The 22,625-nt window shown below is 36.2% G+C and overlaps 2 protein-coding genes across 4 annotated transcripts in view; one reads left to right on the top strand and one right to left on the bottom strand.

The window, feature by feature from the left end:
* Positions 1-22,625, bottom strand: part of LOC116774233 (GAS2-like protein 3) — a 37,815-nt gene that overhangs the window by 4,782 nt on the left and 10,408 nt on the right. Inside the window, exons 1-3 of one of the 3 annotated variants that reach the window (XM_032666888.2) lie at positions 20,468-20,735; positions 15,932-15,973; positions 6,213-6,605 (exon numbers count right to left, since the gene is read on the bottom strand). In XM_032666888.2, the coding sequence (XP_032522779.1) occupies positions 6,213-6,591 (379 nt within the window). In that variant the 5' untranslated portion in view covers positions 6,592-6,605; positions 15,932-15,973; positions 20,468-20,735. Of the gene's footprint in view, positions 1-6,212; positions 6,606-15,931; positions 15,974-20,467; positions 20,736-22,625 lie in introns of those variants that run through there. The other 2 variants (XM_032666887.2, XM_032666889.2) reach the window with 2 other exon arrangements.
* Positions 1,215-21,125, top strand: LOC116774234 (uncharacterized). Its single transcript, XM_061524938.1, has 2 exons — positions 1,215-1,352; positions 20,731-21,125. Exons 1-2 carry the CDS (start codon positions 1,265-1,267, stop codon positions 20,952-20,954), a joined length of 312 nt encoding a protein of 103 aa, XP_061380922.1. The 5' UTR covers positions 1,215-1,264; the 3' UTR covers positions 20,955-21,125.

Below are 22,625 nucleotides of genomic sequence, written 5' to 3'. Positions count from 1 at the left end.
CCAAGGTGTTGTATGAAATAGTCATTTATAATTCTTAATCAGCTTGATTGCCCTGTCCTAAGATGTAGTTATTTTATTTATTTTCTAGAACTCGCCAAATGGCACGTGTTTTTTATATAATGTACGTGATAACATGAAATAAATACATGTATGGGTTACTTATAAAGTATTTTAATTTATCTAACTAATATAAATACAACCAATATGCGTTATATAAATACAACCGTTATGTTCGAGGTCCGCTGATAAATGTAAAAAATAGATGACATAAATATAATGTAGAGACCATATGTTGTGGCGTCGTCAGAGGCGGCCGCTCAACTCCAGCGAGTGTAAGTAGAGTCTCGGTCTCTCGGTGCATGGGTGCGGTGTCGGTGTACATGGAGCGCGCCCCTTCATCTCATGCATTATTGATCGCTCGCCTCACAGCGCTCAGATAACTTTACGATAAATGATACCTTCGCCTTGTTATTATACTGGAATAAATTCCCAATAAACAGCCACGACCGAGAGTATGACTCTAAGTCATTTCGCAGCTGATAAAACATACTAAACTTAATCAAATGCCGTAATGTACTTAAAAGGTACTGTGGTAAGAATGTCTTCGGAACTGTTCTTAATGAAATCCTCGTTTGCTAAGGTCCCGTAACTTCAGACCATAATAGACTGTGTTTGTCACTTTTACCGTAAGAAAGCCAAAAATAATAATCAAAATGGGTTGATAAAAAAAAAATTGTAACCGTGAAGCCTTTTTTAAATAAAAGATAAAAGTAGCCTCTAATAGACCAAAAAAGGATTTCGACAATTCGCCTTACTTATTTTCAAAACAAAAAATAGACTAAATAATGGTCAGCGCCCAATGGTTTTGTGAAATCAAGATCTATATGAACTTGTGTTTCGGAGAGTAACGTAAACGTCGGGCTGGTAATTTACGGTATTTAAAGTGTTCAGTTAAGAATACTCGATTGGTTCCTGGATATTTAAAATTAGAAAAAGAGAACGATAACTAAAACGTTGAAACTGAGAATTATAAAGCAAAATAGTGGGATTATCCAGTGTACCAACCAACTGGTAACCAACTGTATATTTTGTTTTGAATCTTGGTGCTATATTATGCAATACATAATACATATAAATTACCAACATTCAAGTCATGTTAGACGCATGAATATAATTGCACGGTCAGCCGTTACTGTCGTCGTATTGTCATTGAACGCGGGTTCCTCTGTCTTTGAGCCTACTCTGCGGCCGGTTGTAATGCGACATGAAACAGCTGGGAGAAGAAGTGTGGGGACTCATTGAAAAAATGTCTTGCATGAAGCGAATAAACAAGATAAATAAAGTAAGCTCAGGTTAGTAAACTGAGGAAGTGAGGAGTATATTTTGCTTTCTATTTATTTATTTTTCTTGGTTTGCTTATTAAACAGTGTGGTTTTCATTTTTGACTCATTTTGTATTAATTCTTCGTGATGGTGTTGAAACAAGTCTTGCATATATTACCTACTTTATTTTTAATTACATGTACTTAATAACATTTTCGACAGCGAGAAGAAACATAGCAAAATTAGTTTATTCAATGAACTTACTACTTTAATAATCTTTATAGAACTTCTAAATAATATGACATACATGTATACCCATATACATACGCTAATAAATATTGTAAAAGAAGTCTCGAAATCAATTCACCAGAGTGTTGAGTTTATTTCAATATGTCCTGTCCTATTCGACTGGACCTTCGTTTTATTCTGCGTACATACCTCTCTCGTCTATTATTATCGTATACATATTTTCAAGCCATTCATACAGCTCCCAGCAAGTCGCAGCGCATTTCGTTATACTTTAACTAGTAATTTTAAGGCATGAAGTTGTCGATGGCTCTTTATTATAACCGTTAACGGACATGTTCCATGAACTAACAAACTAAATAATATTAATATCATTAATAATAGATTGCTCTATTTGTAAATAACAATTACTGAGACATTGAACAAGTCCCAGCAATTCATACTGCATTATAAAATTATCGAAATTATACGAATTAACTTTAAAGATCTTGCAATTATTTTAAAGTATTGACGCTGGAGCTACATTGTGTGTATAGCTTCTCGGGACGGTGGTATTATAGAATACAGGTATTTTATTTAATACTTCTTAATATTATCCGGTAAGATATATTTTATAAAAAGCTTGATTATTTCAAAACTACTTCGTGGTGGGTCTCTCGGTCGAAGGTCGATTGCTTTTCTGCAAATAAAAATGCAGCGATCGACGACACGCGGTCTTACAGCGGTCTTATAGCCTCGAGGTACTCGAGCAGAATGTGTTGCAATATTAACATACATAAATGTTATGTTGTGTTATATTCATAGTTATAAGTTACCACATTACACGACATGCTAACAGATTATTTCACTAAAACTGATAGGAGAATGATAATATAAGACTCCAGAGCAGCGGCCAAATAAAGCCATAATCATATCCAATTATACATTGAATGATTGTAAGTGATGCGGCGTCATAGTTGACTATGTGAATGTCGCCGGCTCCGCGGCGGCTGGCAGTGGCTGGCAGTGGCGAGTATTTATAACCAGCGACTTGATACAACAGCAGCACGAGTTGCTTAAAGAAAAGATGTTATAGCGTGCGCGGATAGCGATATACTTATTAATAGAAATTTATTACTTAAATAAAAAATTATCACGACCTAAATCAAAACATATAATGACGTTGTCTTTTTTGTAATTGAAGTCGTCCACGCGTACGTTTACCTAATTGTGGCAAATTGATAGTTATGTCAGAGATCTCGGTCCAGACATCCGCTGTATGTAAAGAGAGCCGAGCACGCGACGCCGATCGTGAGCAGTTATTACTGTAGCAGTTCTGTTACCTCACCTTGACTTTATCCAGCACCGAGTGGACGCGCCGCCCTCCCCACTGCGGTAGTCACACAACCGGTTACAGGAATTCAGGTTTTTCTTACAAATAATTAGTTCTGCTACATTAATAAGCAATAAATATAAAAAAGATTGCACCAATCAAAGGGATGTTTAATATTTTAAATAACCGTATCATATACTCGTAATCAATATCTTAATCTTCCGTTAGGTACATTTTTCCCTTACTAAGTTAAAATTTACTAAACCTGTATAATATAACAGTATCAGGTGATTAGATCTAAATGCGATTAACACGTATAATTGTAGATCTAATAACGGGAGTCGTAATTGCAAATTGTGTCAACGCAAACGTTCCACCAACGGGACTTTGGTATCTGAAATTATTATAATATAGCACTCGCCGGCGCCGGCGCAAGCCATCACCTGTAGCGATACTCGGGGACTGATTCATTTTCTGCTACTTCAATTGTTTAGTGCCGGTTATATTCGACCTACTAATTTATTACATTCGAACGTGACAGTTGACAGTCTCACCATAATCACATCTGTGACTCATTTGAAGACTTAAAAATACAATTGTTATCTAAAACACGTAACCATCAAATATAGAGACATACGGATTGCGATACGGTTCGGTTCGGTACGTTACGGTATATCCTCTATCATAACATTATATTATTTGTATTCTGTACTCTTTCTCCTTGAACGCCACCATCCCTTTGACGGTCAGCTGTCTCTCAATGTTTGTGTATTCTAATGGCAACCTCCGCGTCGACTCGGCTAGCGTCTGCCGAGCCCCGCTGTTATAAGTATTATAATCCACAGTGATTCGTCACAACTTTCCTTAATTTTAGCTAATTGTTATGTTTAGCTAGATAATGATGTGAGATGTTATTGGCTTTAAATTGTGCTTTAATATTATTATAGAATGAAAATTATAAGATGCCTTTAATTTTGTTCTCTAAGAGTTTATGACAAAAAATAACTAGCATATACCAAATTAATATTTTCTACGTATCTGGGGTTTGCAAATATAAAACCAAATATTTAATACAATTGCTGGAACTTAATAATATGTATGTATAACTCGTCGACGGATGACCGCTGTCGGGATTGTTTTCTGTAAGCTGTGCATCTATTGCCTCGTTCAGTTGTAACAATCATTCGTCGTACTTATTGTATAATATCTGTAGTCGGCATTGTTGTTTGTAGCTGGGAGTAGTGTGCGTGAAGATAATTGTTGTGTACAACATCCATACCCTTGAAACTTTAATGAGCTCATTTGTTGGTATTATGATAGAAGTGTTATTAAGGCAGTAGGATCATTTGGTGTAAAACTAATTTCTCACCACAACTTCGCTTACAAAGTTGGTTGCTGTGACGAACAATATAACTAAAAAAATTATTATAATTACTTTGAGTCAAAAACTATACTTCGAAATAAATAATGACAGCTGACTTTGGATAGGTGGGACGAAGCCCGTCCCCAGGAGCACGTGGGCATGAAACGAGACGACTACGACGCGGGACCGACAAGATACACAACAATAGACGTTAGAAGCAAATATTATGTTGTGGAATGTGCTGCAGTATGAATAATGTTGCTTAAGTTACAGAGACGATATACTCGTACCTACTCACAGTGCGATTTATAACGAAAATAAAACGAAGGTTGAGGACTCTTTGTATAATATTAATACATGATATAAGATTATGCGATACTTTTCCACTTTCAGTACCTTTACAGTTCTAAAATAAAAGTTTCATAAAAAAATCAGTAAGTTAGTAACCGGACCGTTAGTGGATCGTGGGGAGTTTGTAATACCTATGACATTATTGTGATTCTAGAAACATTGTTATATATCACGTTAGTGACGTCATTTCGTTTTTTTTTATGAGAACGAAATTATTTATAAAATCTTTAATTATAAGTTTCATTTTATTCCGATTAATCGATAACTCTACGTACTATCTGAAAACGTTGGACCTGTGCCTTCAGGGGCGTTACAGAGACGAGGGAACTGGAATGCTTTGCTAAATGATAATTATCATAAATACAGTCGTCGATAAATATTCAAGACTGCACTATAACGACTTACGACAACCATCTGTAATTCAAGCTGCGACGTACATTTTGCTCCACGAGCCTGCTTTCCTCCCACGCGTCCTCACACACTCCGGCTGTAAACATCACAATATGGCGCGATGACATAACCTACACGTGTTAAACGATAACTACATTGTACATAACTAACGCCGGTTACGAAATAACCACATTATTGGATGAATTATGATGGCGGGCCACGGTCCGAACTAAGACGCTCCTCGTTAAAAACTTCGTACGGACGGTGGGTGTTGAACTCAATAGGAAAATTACTTTGACAATAATTGATCATGAACAGACTACACAAACAGATGATTATTTATAATTTGGTGGAACATTTATCTGTGAACATGTTACTACAATAATTGACTATTGTTGCTCAGAGAGGCTTTGAAGTCATCACTTACAGTATAGAAATGTACAGAAGCGTCGATCGCTGACTTGAAACGAATCGTTCACTTGGTTAAGCGTTTATAAAAATAATTGTTTGTTAAATTTATACGTGCACCAAATTCAATATTTAAATTTAAGTACTTTATTTTTATATTTACTTTCACAGATTAATAGAAAGTTTTCTGAGCAGTAAATAGTAAAACGAAATAATTAAATAAAATTTATTAATTAAATCTATACAAAACCTACGCATATCTATTTATGAAAAGAAATACAATTTTTATATTATTATTTATAAAAGTATCCTCCTTTTATATTTAGTGACTTGTTAATATCATTAATCATATATGTATTTAATTATGTGGTGTACGCTTTTTACGCTTTTAATTCTAATCTAGTCTTGCGCGAATCGTCGCTAGCCTGTTATAACGTTCGTTATTCAGGACAGAGAAACTCGTAAAATCAATTGTCACGCTGTCGCCGGCGCCTGTCACTTGAGACTTATCTAAGTAGGAGTCTAAACACTAACATACATACAGGCCACTTACATGTGTAACGATTTTCACTGAGAAAACAACCGCGGGGGGAGAAAGAAACCTATTATGAAATTTAAATAATGTTTATAGAAGAATTCCACTAGGAATTTTAATTATTACAGAATTATATTTTTCGTATCCTTCAGAATGATGACCCAGACTCAGTGGGAGCCGGCACTTACTCCAGGAAGTCGACTCATTCACTAAATGTTTTCTGTGTCTTAAATTATAAGAAAGATGACGTTCCCTTATCTTATTGTAGATTCAAAGCCCACTCACCTATAGTTTTATTGATCCAATCAGCCAAATCTTCTTGCAGAGGAAACAGCTGCCTGGTTTGCGAGTACAATATCTTCTCCCTATAAAAGTCCTCATCGTCAGAGCAAGGCGTCTGCGCGGCCAGGGCGCAGTCCGCTCGTTCAAAGCTACTGGACATCTTCCTATTAACCACTACGTCTCCGTGTCCAACATGCCTCTCTTCTGGTTTCCCTTCGAAGGTGCTCCTGACGTACTCGAAGGCGTTTGTTCTCTCGAAGGCGTTGAAGATCCTGTCGTAGTTCCCGCTGAGAGGACGCTCGAAGGGTTTGCTCTCGGGAGTCGTCACCGACCACGACGCGCGGCTGCCGATAGCAGTCGGTCCACAGCGGTAGTACGCCATGACGGCTTATGAATCTAGAAACAAAGAGTAGGACGTTACATTAACAGAAGAACAATCATTTAATTCAAAATTAAATGCTGGTTTGAATACAAATATTTGTGATATTTATCGCAGACAAGTATATCCTCATACCTCGGCGCCAAGCGATTTAATATGCCTTTTATGTCTCTTAAGGAGTATTTTGTTTATCAATACTAAGTAGTACATTTTAAAAGTTATCAGTAAGTCAATTAGGTTAAACCTCTAAGTGTCGATATAATCAGTGAATCACAAACGTGTGTTTAGAACCGTCCGCGTCAGTAGTAACTATAGTGTTATAGCTACGGAGGAAGTGACCTTCAGGCTTCGACCTACTCACCAGATCATGACAGGAGGTTTAAAGCCGACGCTAATGTGTGTATCAAGGGACGTTTTTTTCATAACAAAAACTTAATGAAGGCTATTCAGTTAAATATGTAATTAACAACACTTGTAAAAGGTTTAAAACAAAAATTCATCCGAGTAAGGTCGTCACTTTTAATTTACTATCGATAATTTGATTCGTTTAGCTTTCCGCCGTTAGTCTTCTAATTAGTCTTGAAGAAGGTAAATCATTTTTTATTTGTTATCTATGGACAAGCCTTTATTATTTTGACCAAAAGTTGAGATTCGTTTTCGGATAAACCATTAGCCGATAAAAGAGCTTAAAATTGTTACGGGTTTGTAGACTACACACCAAATTATATTTTCATAGATAATTTCAATTTGTAATATTTCAGTGTTCGTTCTATGTAAACCATGTAATCGATCAATATTAGTCAATGAGGTGAACGATTGGTTCTGGGAACAACTCGGCTCCAACGGTATATCGGCGCTGTTAATATTATTTGATGAACCCAGTTAAATTTCATGATATAAAATTTATAATTGATATCGAGATACTTTTGTGAGTATCTTTGTCACGCGAATGTTTTCTGTTCTCCAAATATCAAATGCTAACCAAAAACTATTTATTGGTCTCAGTTTTACTTGAAGTCCTATGACTACGATTATAAGTGATACGTGAATGGTTCGTGTGGAGTTACATTCTGGACGTATAGGGTCGAGCCTTGAACCCGGCCCGAGCTGGAGGCGGCTTCACTGTATGTCCATATAAGAAGTCATCGTGAGAACAGCTACGTGAGATAAGGATAAGTGATTTGTGAATGGTTGGAGCTCGGAACAAATTGACAATATGTATTTGAGGCGTATGCGTCGTAAAAGCTTATTTGGTTTGAACTATAAAGAAGTTGCGGTAAAGCGAGCGAAGTACTCGGCACGGGGTCTATGGACAAGGAATGAGTTTTTTAAAAGGGATTGAATATATGAGCGACAACAATATGTAAATGCTTTGTTATTTTTTCCCCGTGATTTCGTTAGAGTCCATTGTGTTCCGTCCTGCGTGACTCGTTCTGTACATACCCGTCGTGATTTTGCAGCAATAAAAAATATAAGTACCTACATTCGATACCAGTTATTAATAGAACGCTTCACAATAAGCCTTCGGTATGGATTTATAAAAAAAGGAAATAAATTACTTAACATCTCCCATAAATTATCCTCATTATATATGCAGCTCGCCTCAGAATTGTTTTGAGGAAATTGGAAAAAGAAAACCCTACTGGAACAGACCGGTACGGAAGAAACAGCGCGCTGTCACGATATAAACACATAAGCCTGATGAAGTTGAGCTCCGCGGCTTCTCACGCGACATCATAGAGGGACAGCAGACGTGCTTTCAAATAACTCCCTCCTTGTCATGAATACAAGTTACAAGGATACCAACAAACACATGTGAGGCTTCCAGAGAGGTACGCTGTATCGATTTTTTGTTATAAGGGGTTGACTTACTACTCTTCCTGATACATTATTTCCTAATACTCAATGCAACGTTTCGCAAATACAGTGTGGCCTTATAATTCAAATAGAGGCCACAACTCAAGCATGAAACAATGACAATATTCATTAAAAGATATTTATCAGAAGTAACTGTAACGGCGTGAAGTGAACATTTAACACGACACCTACGAGCTCGCTGAAACGAATGTGATAAAGATGTCGGGCGAGAGACGGAGGCCGGACCGCGCTACCAAATAAATAGAACCCTTCACTACTCTAAATACGATGTAATTTTGACTGATAAGTGATACCAATTTTTTTTGGTACGTAAGGTCAGCCCACGCAAACCTACGAATAGGTCAAGTTGAGCAAGCGTCCGCGGCCGCGCCGCGCCGCGCTGCAACCTTATTTATTACCATTTACGGCATATCTTCGCGTCCTTTACGAGATGCTCTGAAGTAACACCGGCCACAGGATATACTGTCGCCTTCTGATATACTTTTAGTTATTATATTATGGTATTTTAAAATATATATTAATCAACTTGAGTAAGTATAAAATAGTTTTGTTATTAGGTTAATAACGAGCTTTTAAAACAATAGCTGAATGTCGTTTAATAACACCTGAGGGAATAGTCAACAAAAACGATGATTATTTTTAATTTGAAAACAACCCCAGATTCCATAGGGACTCGTTAGCGGCCTAGAAGGACAATCATTTGTTAATTAAGAGCAACAGAACAATACAATCGGTATTAGCATTCGTTTCCTCATTCCACCAGATATGCAAAGTCTTCATAGGTAATTGTCGTTGGTCAATAGTCGAACGTTGCTCCCGCCGGCGACTGGCGACTGGCCAGGCGGGGTGGCGACTAGCCTTAATTGGATAATAGTAATGTGCAAGAGTCCCTGTGTAGCGACTTGCAACACTTGCACTTTTATTTTAGAAGTTTTGATTTAAAAATGCCGCACACTCCTTAACTTAGTTTTATTACATCAACCTTCTTCTGCATATTTGACATTTATTTATGTCCTACAATAGTTTGAGAGATTATAAAAAGCAACCCTCGTTGGCGGTCGCCGTGGAGATTAGAGTATTGATCAAATTATGATTGTTCGACATTGATCGGAGTTTCTTATATAACTTGATTTGCATAATCCACAAGATTAGTTTAAAGTCTAAGCTACAAATATTCAGACGAGGAGGAAGTTTATTTCTCGGCAGCAAATCTCGGCAAAAAAAACAAAAAAAAAATTTAGTTTGAAGTATGTGTAGTAAATTTTGATAACATTTGACGGTCGTGAAGCTGTCTGTTTAACACATTAATATGCATTATATGTACAGAAAACATTTAGAGATTAGTTTAGATTTAATAAGAAATCTAAAATTGTTTATATCGTTAGCCTTTGAGACCTAAATTTCAGCTCATCCATACATAATTATATTGCATACATGTACTACTATTCAAAACAAGTCCAAATTTTAATATTTTTGTTTGTTAGATATGCTAATAGACTGAATGTATAAAAACCTGAAGGTAGTTTTTGCGAGTCGTACGTCGACTTCCTGAGCGGACGACTGAGTGAAGTAATTATAATTATTATGATATATTCACAAATCATTTAGACTTGAGTTAGTCCTATAATGGTTATCATACAAAAGACGAGTAAAGACAAAACACGAACTTAGTATTCTCTACAGAGCTGCGTTCAACGACCCCAAAGGACGTAGGAAACTGTTATTGTGCCAATATTGCGGGTTCAAACGAGCGACACGTTTTGAGATCCTTATATGAAACAATTATAAAATACAGACAAATGTTCTTATCTTGTTATTATTAATTTTCAATTATTGGATCTGTTTCATTATCGTCATAATAGTACCGAAAGAACGATCTCCGTACGACACCAAGAGTAACTTAACCTGATATGTTAACAACCAGAAAGTATATCATGTGTCGGTATCAGTGGGCAGGCTCGCCACAAACAGTATAACACAAATTTCTCCATCAGCCACATGTACTTAGGTAAGATATTTCATCGACACTTCCTCCGTTCACCACGAGCTATCCTTTTAATTGATTCAAATATATAGACATATAACTCTTTCAGTATAAAGTAACAAACCAATGCCTTTTCGATAATGTTCAGGTATGTTATCTTTTGTAATAAAATTTTTTACTTACTATTATTGCGCATTGAGTTCGGTACCTATATATGTTTTATTTACCTTATGTAATACAAACTCAGTTTATAATAGTAAGTGATGAGGACACAAATTTAAAATAAAGCAACAGACCTCCATGTATATTGTAAAAGCGCTCGCGATTCAAAAATAGTGTAGTAACGTAAACAGTGCGTCCCCGATGTGTAGAAATAGTTAGACAAGCATACTGAGTGAAGGCGGAGTTGCAGTCAACAGAGATTACGCTTTATTATGTGCTGTGAAGTATTAGGTACGAGTTAGTAGTTACTACTGAGTTGAATACGACCGCCGGCGCCGACCGCGGACGGCACGACCGTTACTTATATTGTATATACTTTTGGGGAACTTTTGCCATAAATAAATAGCGATAACATGAAACTTTGAAACTATATTAAAAGTCACTATAAGATATAAGAAAAACGGGCGTAACCGCGACAGATGAATAGTCTCATAAGTTCTTTAATTCATTGATGGACCGTAGTGTAGGAAACACCTTTATGAGAAGGAGCTTAGCTAGCCAGAAGTACGGCAGCGCATATTGAATAAAAGGTTAGGTAGCGAGAGGAGCTTGGACAGTGGAGGTGAGCGTTTAACGCGCGTTAGTTAGGGGCCCCTTAAACCTACATCTGGTTCGCAAGTCGCAGGCACTGTTGAAGCTCCTCTCCCTGCAACGCTAAGGACCCGGCACCCGCACGGTGAATCCATGGAATGCTGAGAAGTTCCGTCTCTAAACTTTAAAGAACAAATTAAGTGCCGAAGGTGAAGTCTTATAAGTAAAGCAATATCTCTTCATAGGATCATATAACGATATTAAACTTCCTACTACTTGGATGCCTAATCGGCCGCGCCAGTGCACACCGAACTAACATTTTTTACTGTAATGTTGTTGTTCCGTGATTATCGCGGCGCCGGATAGCGCCGGGCATTACCTCGTTTAGTTATTAAATACTTTCGATATGGATTTCACTTTTTATATTTTATAAGTAACGGCCATCGCGGCGAACTGTCTTCTTTCTGTTGGTGTGTTCAATGTTGTAACGTCAAAATGTTATTTTGTTCATGAACGTAAAGAGCATCTCTTTAAACCAGACTCAATCGTAAACAATTTACATATGTAGGTACTGTGAACTGGAGTAAGGGAAATGAACCATCATGCAGTCGAGGGATGTCTAACGACTCCTTGATGACGTCCCATTGTCGACTCACGACTAACTCGCTTATAACTCAATTACGCACAACCTTTATCTAATCGAATTCTATAAAATTCAATTGGCAATGTTTCTTGCGCTGATTGTTCCATTAAAAGGACAATGACTGATTTATTAATATTGTTTATTTTTTCTTCAATCTAGTTTTGCGTTTTAAACAACGAGGAAACAGTCGCTGGATGTAACTACTCTCGAGCCGTTCTAAATCATCTCACCGTATACATTTAACCTAATAAACATCTTATATTGTAATACAAAGTCCGATAGTGTGTCATGCGATGGGTGGTTACAACTCACAACATAGAAAGTAGTAGGCTAGCTGTGCGCTCTGCATACAAATACAACGGTGTGTGGTTCTTTACGATATGGGACGGTCCTCTGCAGGCGACCGCCGCGAATGCGGAATGTTTACTTTATGGCTTGTGGCGATAAACGCTCATTGTTATACACTATTAAATAATTATAGAAACTTGAATAAATATCAATTGTATCATCATTAAATAACAAATCGATTTACATCATAGTAAATACGGACATGTCGCGTTAGTCAGAATATATCCGTGGGTTCAGGGTTGTATAGTAGTGGAGTTATCGTAAATTAAGTTGTATCAAAGAGTTTTAGATATCTTTCTAAGTTATTTTTTATTAATCTTGAATAGTCTTAATATTGAAATAGTATCAAGATTCTAGATGCAGTGTTTAATTTTGCTTCAGTTGCGGTAAAGTGCAATAGAAAGAAATGAGAGTTCGTATTTTTGTACATTGTTAAATTTAGATAAGGCCTGGGGTATTGCGGGTTATATGGATTATTATATGGATCTTGTACTTGTGTTGGCCGTTGACCTGTGACTTTATACGACAAAAATACAAAATGCTTTATTAGTTTTAAGTCTCTATTTATTAAAAAAAATCTTTCCGCAATAAAAACGAAAAATTAATATGTATATATATATTTCTGTTTTGACATTGGCTCTGCTTATTAAAGGGATATCGCGACTAATGCGTCTAGGTCCTAAAGAGGTTTTTAAGAGGCTTTAATGAACGAACTAGCACAGGCTGTGATGTGAAAAAGTCACGATATATTAGAATAGTTCGGAACTATGTGACTGAATATGAATGATAGTCTAAAGGTCGAGTAAATAAAATCTCACGAGACGTGTGGGTCCTATTATGTTAATGATGTAAATCTATCACCAACTGGTCGCTCGTGACCTGAAAGATTGACTGATTGACTGACTGACGACCTTATACTGCCTCCCAATACTTCATTCAATTTTAACCGTAGCATTAAAATCTCTGTCGTCACAAAATAGGATTAGGAAACAAATGACATATTCATCTTTTATAAAGTCATAAGTCAGTGTTTTATTATATTTATCGATTTCATTCATTGTCATTCATTTCCTAAATAAATATAATTTATCCAAAAAACTGCCGTTACTTTAAAATGTTAAATCATGTTATTTAACTTAATATTACACACCATAAGAAATCCAAGTCACGTGCCCTGAGGTCTCCTTAACAATATCATTATTTTGAACGTTATCGTTACGCAGTAAACTACATATATTATTATATTGTCATATAACTCTCTATGCTCCAACACACGCTCCGTCTGTCTGTGTGTCTGTCACCTCATAAGGAGCGGTCGTCGCTCGGAGCGCCGTTGCCTTTCGATTCCAGTTTCTTCTCGTATTAACTCTTTTTATAACATCTTTGTCTTTTCACAAGTCAGCTTTAAAAATAACTAATATTACCGTGGAAGTTAAGTTAATTTCTAAATAACGCGCTCCTTGAACACAAAGTTTTTTCTCATGAATATTCCGCTTGTTTTAATTATTTTTTTTTTTGGTACAATGTAATAAAAAAAAATAGTTATATCGTCATATGGTTTGAGTTATCCTCGAGTTATATGAATCAGAACATCCGTAATAATAATGATACCAAAACTGATGAGTGCTTCACTAGATAAGAAAAACGAAACGAACTCATGAAACATAAAGCAAAAAGCTTTATTTAAATAATAAGACGGCGGCAGCGGTTAAACACTGAGAAGGCTAGCTAGGAATAGTTTACGATGGAATGAAGTCAACCACGCTATATAGTTTATTAGTTAGCTCTGTTGAGACGATAAACTTAATGATTAATTCTCGGTACCATTCTGACACGCTACGAACTAAATGATAAATGTTTTTAATTTAAATCCAAGTCGAGCCGGACCGAATGTGTTGAGATCTAGCGGCCGATAAGGCGGCTTTCATCTAATTATAACGAGCGGCGCGAGCGGAGCGGGCGGCGCGTGCGCGTGCGCGGTGAGAAAGTGCGCGTCAATTAAATTATCCTCGGACGGAAAGCGGAACCATTACATCACAGTACATCGGAACATCGGAGCGTCGGCACATGCGGACACGAGAGCATCTGTCTGGTGAGGGCGAGGCGGGTGATGTAAAGTGTAAACAATCGAATGTGGGCCACTGACTTCCCGTTCACCGACTGAGACTGCATCTTCACCAATACGTATTAGTTAAACACTGGCAGATACAGCCTGGCAGCCCACCTCGCGGCGAGCGACGAGGCCGAGTGTTATCAGTCTTCATGAGAATACGCAACTTGATACAACTGCAAGCTCACAAATAATCCAACTGTCCCTGGCTTGTTGGTTTGATTGAAAAAAAACAGCACTAAAAAATATAATATGTATATTATTTTTAATTTTTATTTCGGTCATAATACAAAAATCAGAAAGAATATTAATCTTCCTTTACTTTTACACTGTCCGTTATATACTGTTAATATAACGTCTTCTAATACCACAGGGTTTTGGTCAGTTCAAGCTCTGTTGCGGATTTTTGTCTATTTCACAAAGATTTCAGTCAACACCATACAAGAACACAGCCGTAATCATAACATTAGCAACCCTAACGCTGAGCTCGGCCGGCCACCAAACATGGTGAGCTATTTGAGGACAGATAATCCGATAAGTCATTATTCAGTCCGCGTGTAGAAAGTTTACATTCCCGAGAGTGCAGTTATCAACTCTATTCCCCCGACATAAGAACTACTCGAAGGGTTTCGTAACGATACAAATAAGTGCAGCATTATGTTAGGTCACTTACATAAATGTGTCCTTATAAGAATGTAATAATTTGTTTAATCTTACGCTCACTGTCGCTGTTGTCAAATGGTAACGACACTTTGAACCGCTTCTATAGCTCGAGGGGACCACACCATTCTTAAACCTGGTTACTAACAGAGACAGAGAGAGAGAGCACTAAAGTACGAACGTATTAAGAATGTTTCTCAGGATACTTAGATGTGATGTTTATAAACATTGAAGTCTGTGCGAGTCCTTGTCGTAGTTCGCTACGTGAAATGTGTTTTGAGAGCACTCGGACCGCCATCTACATACGGGGTCAGTGTGTTGAGGTGTGATGGCGTGAGCGTCACTACACAGACGACTACTTCGTAGAACATTAAATTATTAAGTATTAAACTTCTTTGACCATCAGTTTTTCTATGATATATCAAAGTATTGCTAGTCAGTCTGTTCGTCGATCTCTCTCCGCCTCTCGAAATTTATATGAAATATTCAAGGATGCCATCTCTGCAGCGAACCTTCCATCACTTGATGTTTACTTCATGTATATATTTATCAATTCATTGTTTTTAAATTCTTTAATATTTTATTCCTATTTGATTTTTTTATTTTTCATGCCACTAATCTCTCCACATACCTAGACATATATTGTAATACATCTTTTCTGATTCAGTGACTTCTTTATGTGTAAAATGTATGAAACAATATAATATGAGGCAATAGTCGTCGAGATAAATGAACACTTTCAACAATTAATGGAAGTAAGTGTCGTGCGTTCACAAGGCATTCTTAAACAGCCGTAACAATAAGCAGCCAGTCAGCCAGCCAGCCAGCAATCACTGGATTGTGTAAGTCAGTCATTATGTTTTATTAAATTTGTTTTTTAATTACCATATCACTTTAATACGACTGTGAGAGAGTCTTGTTAACTAACAAGCATAACTAACATGCAAAAGTGGACATACGTACGTACCGATTGTCAAATCGATTCTGGCATTCTTCGAAGGACAAATATCTGAAATAAACATACAATGCTTAAAATAAAAAAAAAATGTTATTATACTTAAATAAAAATATTATCGATAGAATAAAATATTTCGTCAAAATTACTTAAATAACAGTTGAGACACGGATTGAAAACCTTAAATAAAATCTATATTAAATTAACCCAAAAAAACAAAGTCATCAACGTCTGAGCTCGTTACGTTTCCAAATGATTACCAAGTTTACTCAAAATGTGAATATCTGTCAGGAGTACAATATCTCTTTAAAAAAAGAAAGTCGACTTGGACATCTTTGTTTAATATTTTATGTATTTTATTTTAACACATTATCGTATTATTTTAAAGTTATTTTTAACAATAACTTTGGCAGATCAATTCCAGCGTGCTAAGGACTATTTGAAGGAAGCCAGAAACGTGTTTAGAATTTAGATAATGATGATTCACAGGAGTAGAGTAACAGCAACATTTGCGTCAAATTTTCTCGTGAACCCCTCCGACCGGCTTCAATCGCCTCCTGACAGCTTTCACCAGGTTCTTTCCTTATCATCATAACGACGTCGTCCAAACCTGATACAGCACGACTACGGGGGACTTCACTTATCTAATGTTATTATGTGACGGTCTAGCGTATTCTCATGTAAATATGGAATTTTTCCTTTCAAGTAAGTTTTATCATGCGTAAAGACAAAAACCGTTGTGAAAAAATAATAAACCGTCATCAGCAAACGAGAAATAATGAAGAAGTTCATATAAATGAAATCAATATTTTTCGGATATACTACGCGTGCTTTATTTTTGTAAAAAACTACTTTCCCCGACGTTTCGGTTACTTTTCAGCAACCGTGATCACGGGCAGACGAGATGTGAATTTCTGTCAGCTGGTCCTTTTATTTATCACCCACCGCCATCGATATCTTAATTTTCTGGCGTACCACTCTGGATGCTGGCAGAATGCCAGAAGCCAGAAGCCACCGTAAGCGCAGGTAAGCGCATGCGCCTAAGCTCTGACAGACATTCACATTTCACATCTCGTCTGCCCGTGAACACGATCGCTGAAAAGTAACCGAAACGTCGGGGGTTGGGAGTATAGAGTTTTTTACAAAAAGCACGCGTAGTATATCCGAAAAATATTAGTTTCATTTAAACGAATTAAACCCGCGAAAGTCTTAGATCTCATTAAATGAGTAGTTCCCATATATAATTGTGATAAATAAGAAAAGCTGTTGTATTTAAGTTTTGTGATTTGTGAAGTAATTTCCCAAGTATTTTATATTATTTCTTTATTATAATATTTCAATTTCAATATCTCTCGTGCTAAAACAATGTCTCGTTCTGAATAATTCATTGTGCCGCCGGCTTTGAAGCCAGGGCCCTTTGGGGTATGCATTATGCATATATGGGAAATAGCTGAGGTCGCTCCTAGCAGCTGCTGTGATTGTATAGTAGTATTTTCACTTTCATCAGATGCGTCTCTTGTGACTCACCGACAGGTAAAAAAATCAAATACATTCATGTAAAATGTAAAAAAAATGTGCATTAAAAAATAATACATATTTTACAAGTTTTTCATGTAGATAAGGTCACTAGCAGTATATATTTCTACAAAAAAAAAAAATAATTAATATTTGGCGAATAAAAAAACGTATTTTTCAATTATTACGATACTATTTACGATATTTATAATTAGCCTAGTCGTGTCTATATTAAGTTGAAGTGATATGTTACGCAATCATTGAACTTTTGATAACACTTTATTAGTTATAGTTTTCCGATGGTTAAGCATCGTTCAGCAGGTTGCCTCGCTCCAATGTCCTCCTGTACCAGGCACCAGACACGACGTGGCGTTGAATATATTTGTATGTACATTACAATTTCAGTTACGTAAAGTTTCTTTCCTATTAAAAACTAAATAACTTTAAAACACGGAATTAATCATTACGTTGTTTTTAAGTTAATGAATTTTAATACGAGACCATCATTGGCCAACTCTTACGAAGGCTTCAGAGTGCTGTTCAGTGAGTGCTCTTACTACTTTTAATGCGTATACGACTTAAAAGAACTTTAATATTCTGATTATTTCTATAAAAGAAAATGTTGCTTACGAACTAATTACAAAAAATTTCAAGAAAAAAGAGGAAAAGTACTATAAAAGAATACAGAAATAAAATATAGGTTTATATAAAACTCCGTTTTGAGACTTTACTCGATCAGAAAAAATGTTCCATTATACTCAAACATATCGACGGGATACAACTTAATCCAATCACGGGGAAAAATATTTTATTGAATGACACGTTTCATTGAAAAGCGCCTTTAAGTTAACAGACTTTAAGTTCAACTTTAAGTTTGCACTTTCTTTGTAAATAAATTCCTCTCGCGCGTCTTTTTTTATCTACTACAAATTTTATTTACCAATTAAATTGTCTCGATCCAACGACTGTAATAAAAACCAACGAATTTTAAAATCTCATCCCAAACAGATTTCATGCTTTCCGATCATCTCTCATTGCGACTCTCGATTGAATAAAGTTTCACTTTTTGTAAACACAATAATATTTATAATTTAAATCGAAATACGAAATCGAGATACTTATGAATTGTATGTTTAGATTGGATCCAGAAAAAACTCCGTAAGTAGACGGATACTTGACGAAAACTATCTGGATACTATCCAGATATTAGACGAATCGCTGGTGTACACTCGACCGTTATTCCGGTTAATGAAACGTCCCATCAGACCTCAACCCTCTCCGTTTTTTCTTATAACTGTATCCAAAAAATAAACCCATCACCGTATGGATTCTTTGCAACTAATCTGCGATATTAGTTTTATAACTCACAACTCATAGTACACATCAAGAACATTTGTAAAATTTTAATCAATGAATAGAACAAGTTAAATCTTTTTAATTCTTGAGTTTCCAGACCACTGTGATGACACAACGATGTTATAAGGAATGTTACATATCGCTCAGTCGTTTTCAGTCATGACAACATGGTCAGGTCTACAGTAGCGACGTGAATGTTGCCGAGGACTGTACTCGCTAACTCGGTTCGCTCCACTTGTTAATGTTTCGATAGTACTCAACATTATGGAATAACTCGATACGCTTTTTGATTTTTATGACTTTATCGATAAAACCTAATCTCGCGATCGTTTCGCCTTTGACGTCGAAGTTTATTTCCGTCTATAAACATACTCAGTTTTTGAGAAGACTGAGCATTTACTTGGAGGTTCCATAACGTTCATATTAATTAAAGACAACTTGCCAACGTCCGGAACCCTCAACTCGGACTCGACTACGGTCATGTTTATTATGGCATAATATTATTATTATAACCATAAAGTATTCGAGAGGCGAGGTCGATCACTTTCTACACAACAATAGTCGTGACTACATCACAGTAACTCGACACGCGGTTAACGCGTTACTTGTTAATTACAATTAACCATTTGCATATTTATCTCTAGTACGCAACTCAAGTTACAAAACACACGGCGAGTTTAATAATCAATTTACTTCATAAACGTAACATTTATCGTTATTTGTCCACTTCAGAGCGATAACTGAAAGCGTGTCCGAGAGTAATAGAATTGTTCTCAGCACACACGTACAGCGATCCTTTTAAGTGTAACCGACTAGTTCTCTCGTTAAAATTTTGTATCTCAAACTGACACCGGCGGTGACATGATGAAAACTTGTTAGTTAGTTTAGTGTGACGATGAAGACTGTTATTGATAGAGATGCGCCGGGTGAGACGATATGATGATGATAAACGATATTAAAGATACAACCTTGTGACTTTTAAATATAAGTACGAGAAAGAACTTAAAAGCAATGGTCTACTACAAGAGCTGGTCATTTGTCAGAAAATCGATTATACTAAATAAGTCGATACAAGTGAAATGAATCAATAATGATATATTACGGTATGTAATCAGCGGCAACTGTATTAAGCTCTGCTTCTATTATTCTGTATGAATTTCATAATGATCGTGTAACGTACAGTCTGTTCGTCTGACTGTTCCTCTGTGTGTGTGTGTGTGTGTATGTACGGTCGTTGTTTCAGTGTTATGGAAGGTCTGGTTTCAGTGGTTCGTGATCCTTTCGTCAACATTCAGTGACCATGAATGTATTCAGTCTCATGTGAGTTAAACGTGTGTACGAATGCTGTTATGTGTGTGTGCGTGTGAATGTTTTTCAAAAAATATTTGTATTGTGCAAGCATTACAGTTGTATGAACAATGAACGTACTTTGAATAACCTTCAGAGGAACTATCAGCTGGACTAATATTAACAAAGTAATATAATAGATGATGACAACCTTTATATTGTTATGCCACAATCAAAAGATCTCATATAACTTGATACAAATAATATCTTGTAAATTGTATCGAATTTAAAATTCAGCTATAATTACAGCCTACTGTACCTATACTATACAAGTAGGTGCTCCTAAATAATATGGGTATAATAAGTAATAACAATATTATGTCATCTCACCTCATCTCCCTCATCTCTCATCTCTGCGCTTCTCGTCAGACTAATGGAACTGAATTTAAATATTTTAACACATTCTGTTTCTAAGATCAAGATTACACAAAAATATCAAATATCCTTCGTACTGGACAATACGCATTACAGACTATTGACCTTAAAAAAGACTGTCTCATGAGAAGTTTCACTTGTAATATTCACTAATACATCATAATAAAATATATTCTATTGAACGACCTGTATTATTAAAACGGATTATAACTCATCAGGGTATAAGTATCGCGTCGCGTGTCGTGTCGCGTGTCGTCTCGGGTTGTCCCCGCGTCGTGGTCGGCGCAAACTCCGTGACTGGAATCGAGTCTCTCCCGTCGACGTTCCCGAGAAAGTGAACGAGTTGTTGCAGGAGAGAACACACAAGGTCAAGTTCAATGGGAAATTGGATGTTTTAACTTTTACTTGTATTCCGTTCTTCATGAAATCGATACAAAAATAACAAACGTCGGCTGCTTACTAGTAGTATGTTAAGTCACAGTAATGACAATGAGAATATGTCAAATCGTGTTTATATCCACCCTTGCCGATATTTGTATTCCTAACATTTAAGACATATTGAACGTCGGTCGTCTGTTGGTAAACTATATTTCTTATTCTCTTCTGAATTGTTCTTTTTTAACAAATAAACCACAAAACTAAATTCTCAAGTCTTTCTCTTAACGCATAAAACAATCCCAGCATCCTCGCTTCATGAATCAATCTGTCTCCCCGTCTCCGTCACCCCTGTGTGATCCACCCCTCGTGTGAGGGTGACGGGTGGTCCTCGGGAGGGCGTCCAAAGCGCAGGTCTCCCTCGACGCTCGTTCTCGTATCAGCAGACGCTCTCCGACCTCGCAATCGATAACTCGGAGCTTACAATATATATTACTGTTCATAAAAATGTAATCTGTATTAGATATTATTAATATTAGGTGCCTTGCCATGACGTATTCTCCTAAGGAAATTAAAGTCTTATTATTTGTGGTCCCTTAACACTTTGCTAATATTAATATTTATAAAGATAAACAATTTATCTTTTTTAACTTTTCTCTGCATCCTTTCCTTTTGTTTTAAACATGTTTATATATCGTCACTTCTTACTTGTACAGTACACTCTGTCGCTGTAGGAACAGGACAAATCTTCAAGTGCGTGCCAAACATACACACAGACAACACATTAAAATATTTTAACTATATTTATTCCGAATTTTACAAAAATTATTATATTAACCAAACACTTCGATCCCTTTACAACAAGCAACCCTATTTTTATTGACATAAAGGATGCTATTGCTGTAGGAAATTAAAATTAATCGCAACTGAGATTCTATTCTTAGTTTTTACTTAACTGGGAATAAACTTATTTACGAAGTAAATAATTATAAACCAATAGTTATCGGAGATTAATTGCGTTATATATTTCACGTTAATGATAAGAAAAACAATGAAAAAATACTGTTTATTTGAATACAAGTCATGTTCCCGGGGCTCGGACAGGCTCCTTAGCACTATGAAATGTTTATTTAACAATCTCTCATAGATGTCAGCTCCCTGCGAGTTCCCACGCTCCTAGCGATATATTACTTTAAACACTTCTACTTAGACTTGAACCTAAACATCTGCTTATACGATCAAACGGTCACTCTGTTAAGATTAATCTAATCTACATATTAATGAGTATATGTTACTAAAAAACTTACTGTCCGAGACAAATATACTTGTATATATATCTGTGAATGGGCACACAGAACTACTGCTAAACATTGAATAAGTCATTCTCTCAAATTAGAAGCTATAATTTACAATAACTACATCTGTCACGAACAATTCAGTTCACAAACTGTTCAAATTATGAAGACGGAATGACTACTGGAACAATTGTAATTGAAGGACTCGATGACGTCACAACTATAGTAGTGTAACGCGTCTCTGTCTGTGTTAGAGGTGAGATCGGTGAGTTAGATGACGATCGAGACAATTATACGGTCATAATTTAAAATAATGTTTATCGTAATAAGCATCCTACAAAAGAATTCTAGTAAGAAACCACCGACATAATTCAACATTCATATACATACATATATAATAGTTATATAATTAATACGAGTTTATTCTGTATCTTGTCAGATTA

Source organism: Danaus plexippus, chromosome 26, assembly GCF_018135715.1.
Source record: "Danaus plexippus chromosome 26, MEX_DaPlex, whole genome shotgun sequence".
Classification (NCBI taxonomy): Eukaryota; Metazoa; Arthropoda; class Insecta; order Lepidoptera; family Nymphalidae; genus Danaus; species Danaus plexippus.
Note: the sequence above shows the minus strand (reverse complement) of the source record. Positions and strands in the feature narration are given on the sequence as shown.

Coding starts and splice junctions, on each gene's coding strand:
- LOC116774234 (XM_061524938.1), top strand. CDS start 1,265: ATGAAACAGCTGGGAGAAGAAGTGTGGGGACTCATTGAAAAAATGTCT. Junction 1,353..20,730: donor GATAAATAAAGTAAGCTCAG/GTTAGTAAACTG, acceptor ATAACTCATCAG/GGTATAAGTATCGCGTCGCG.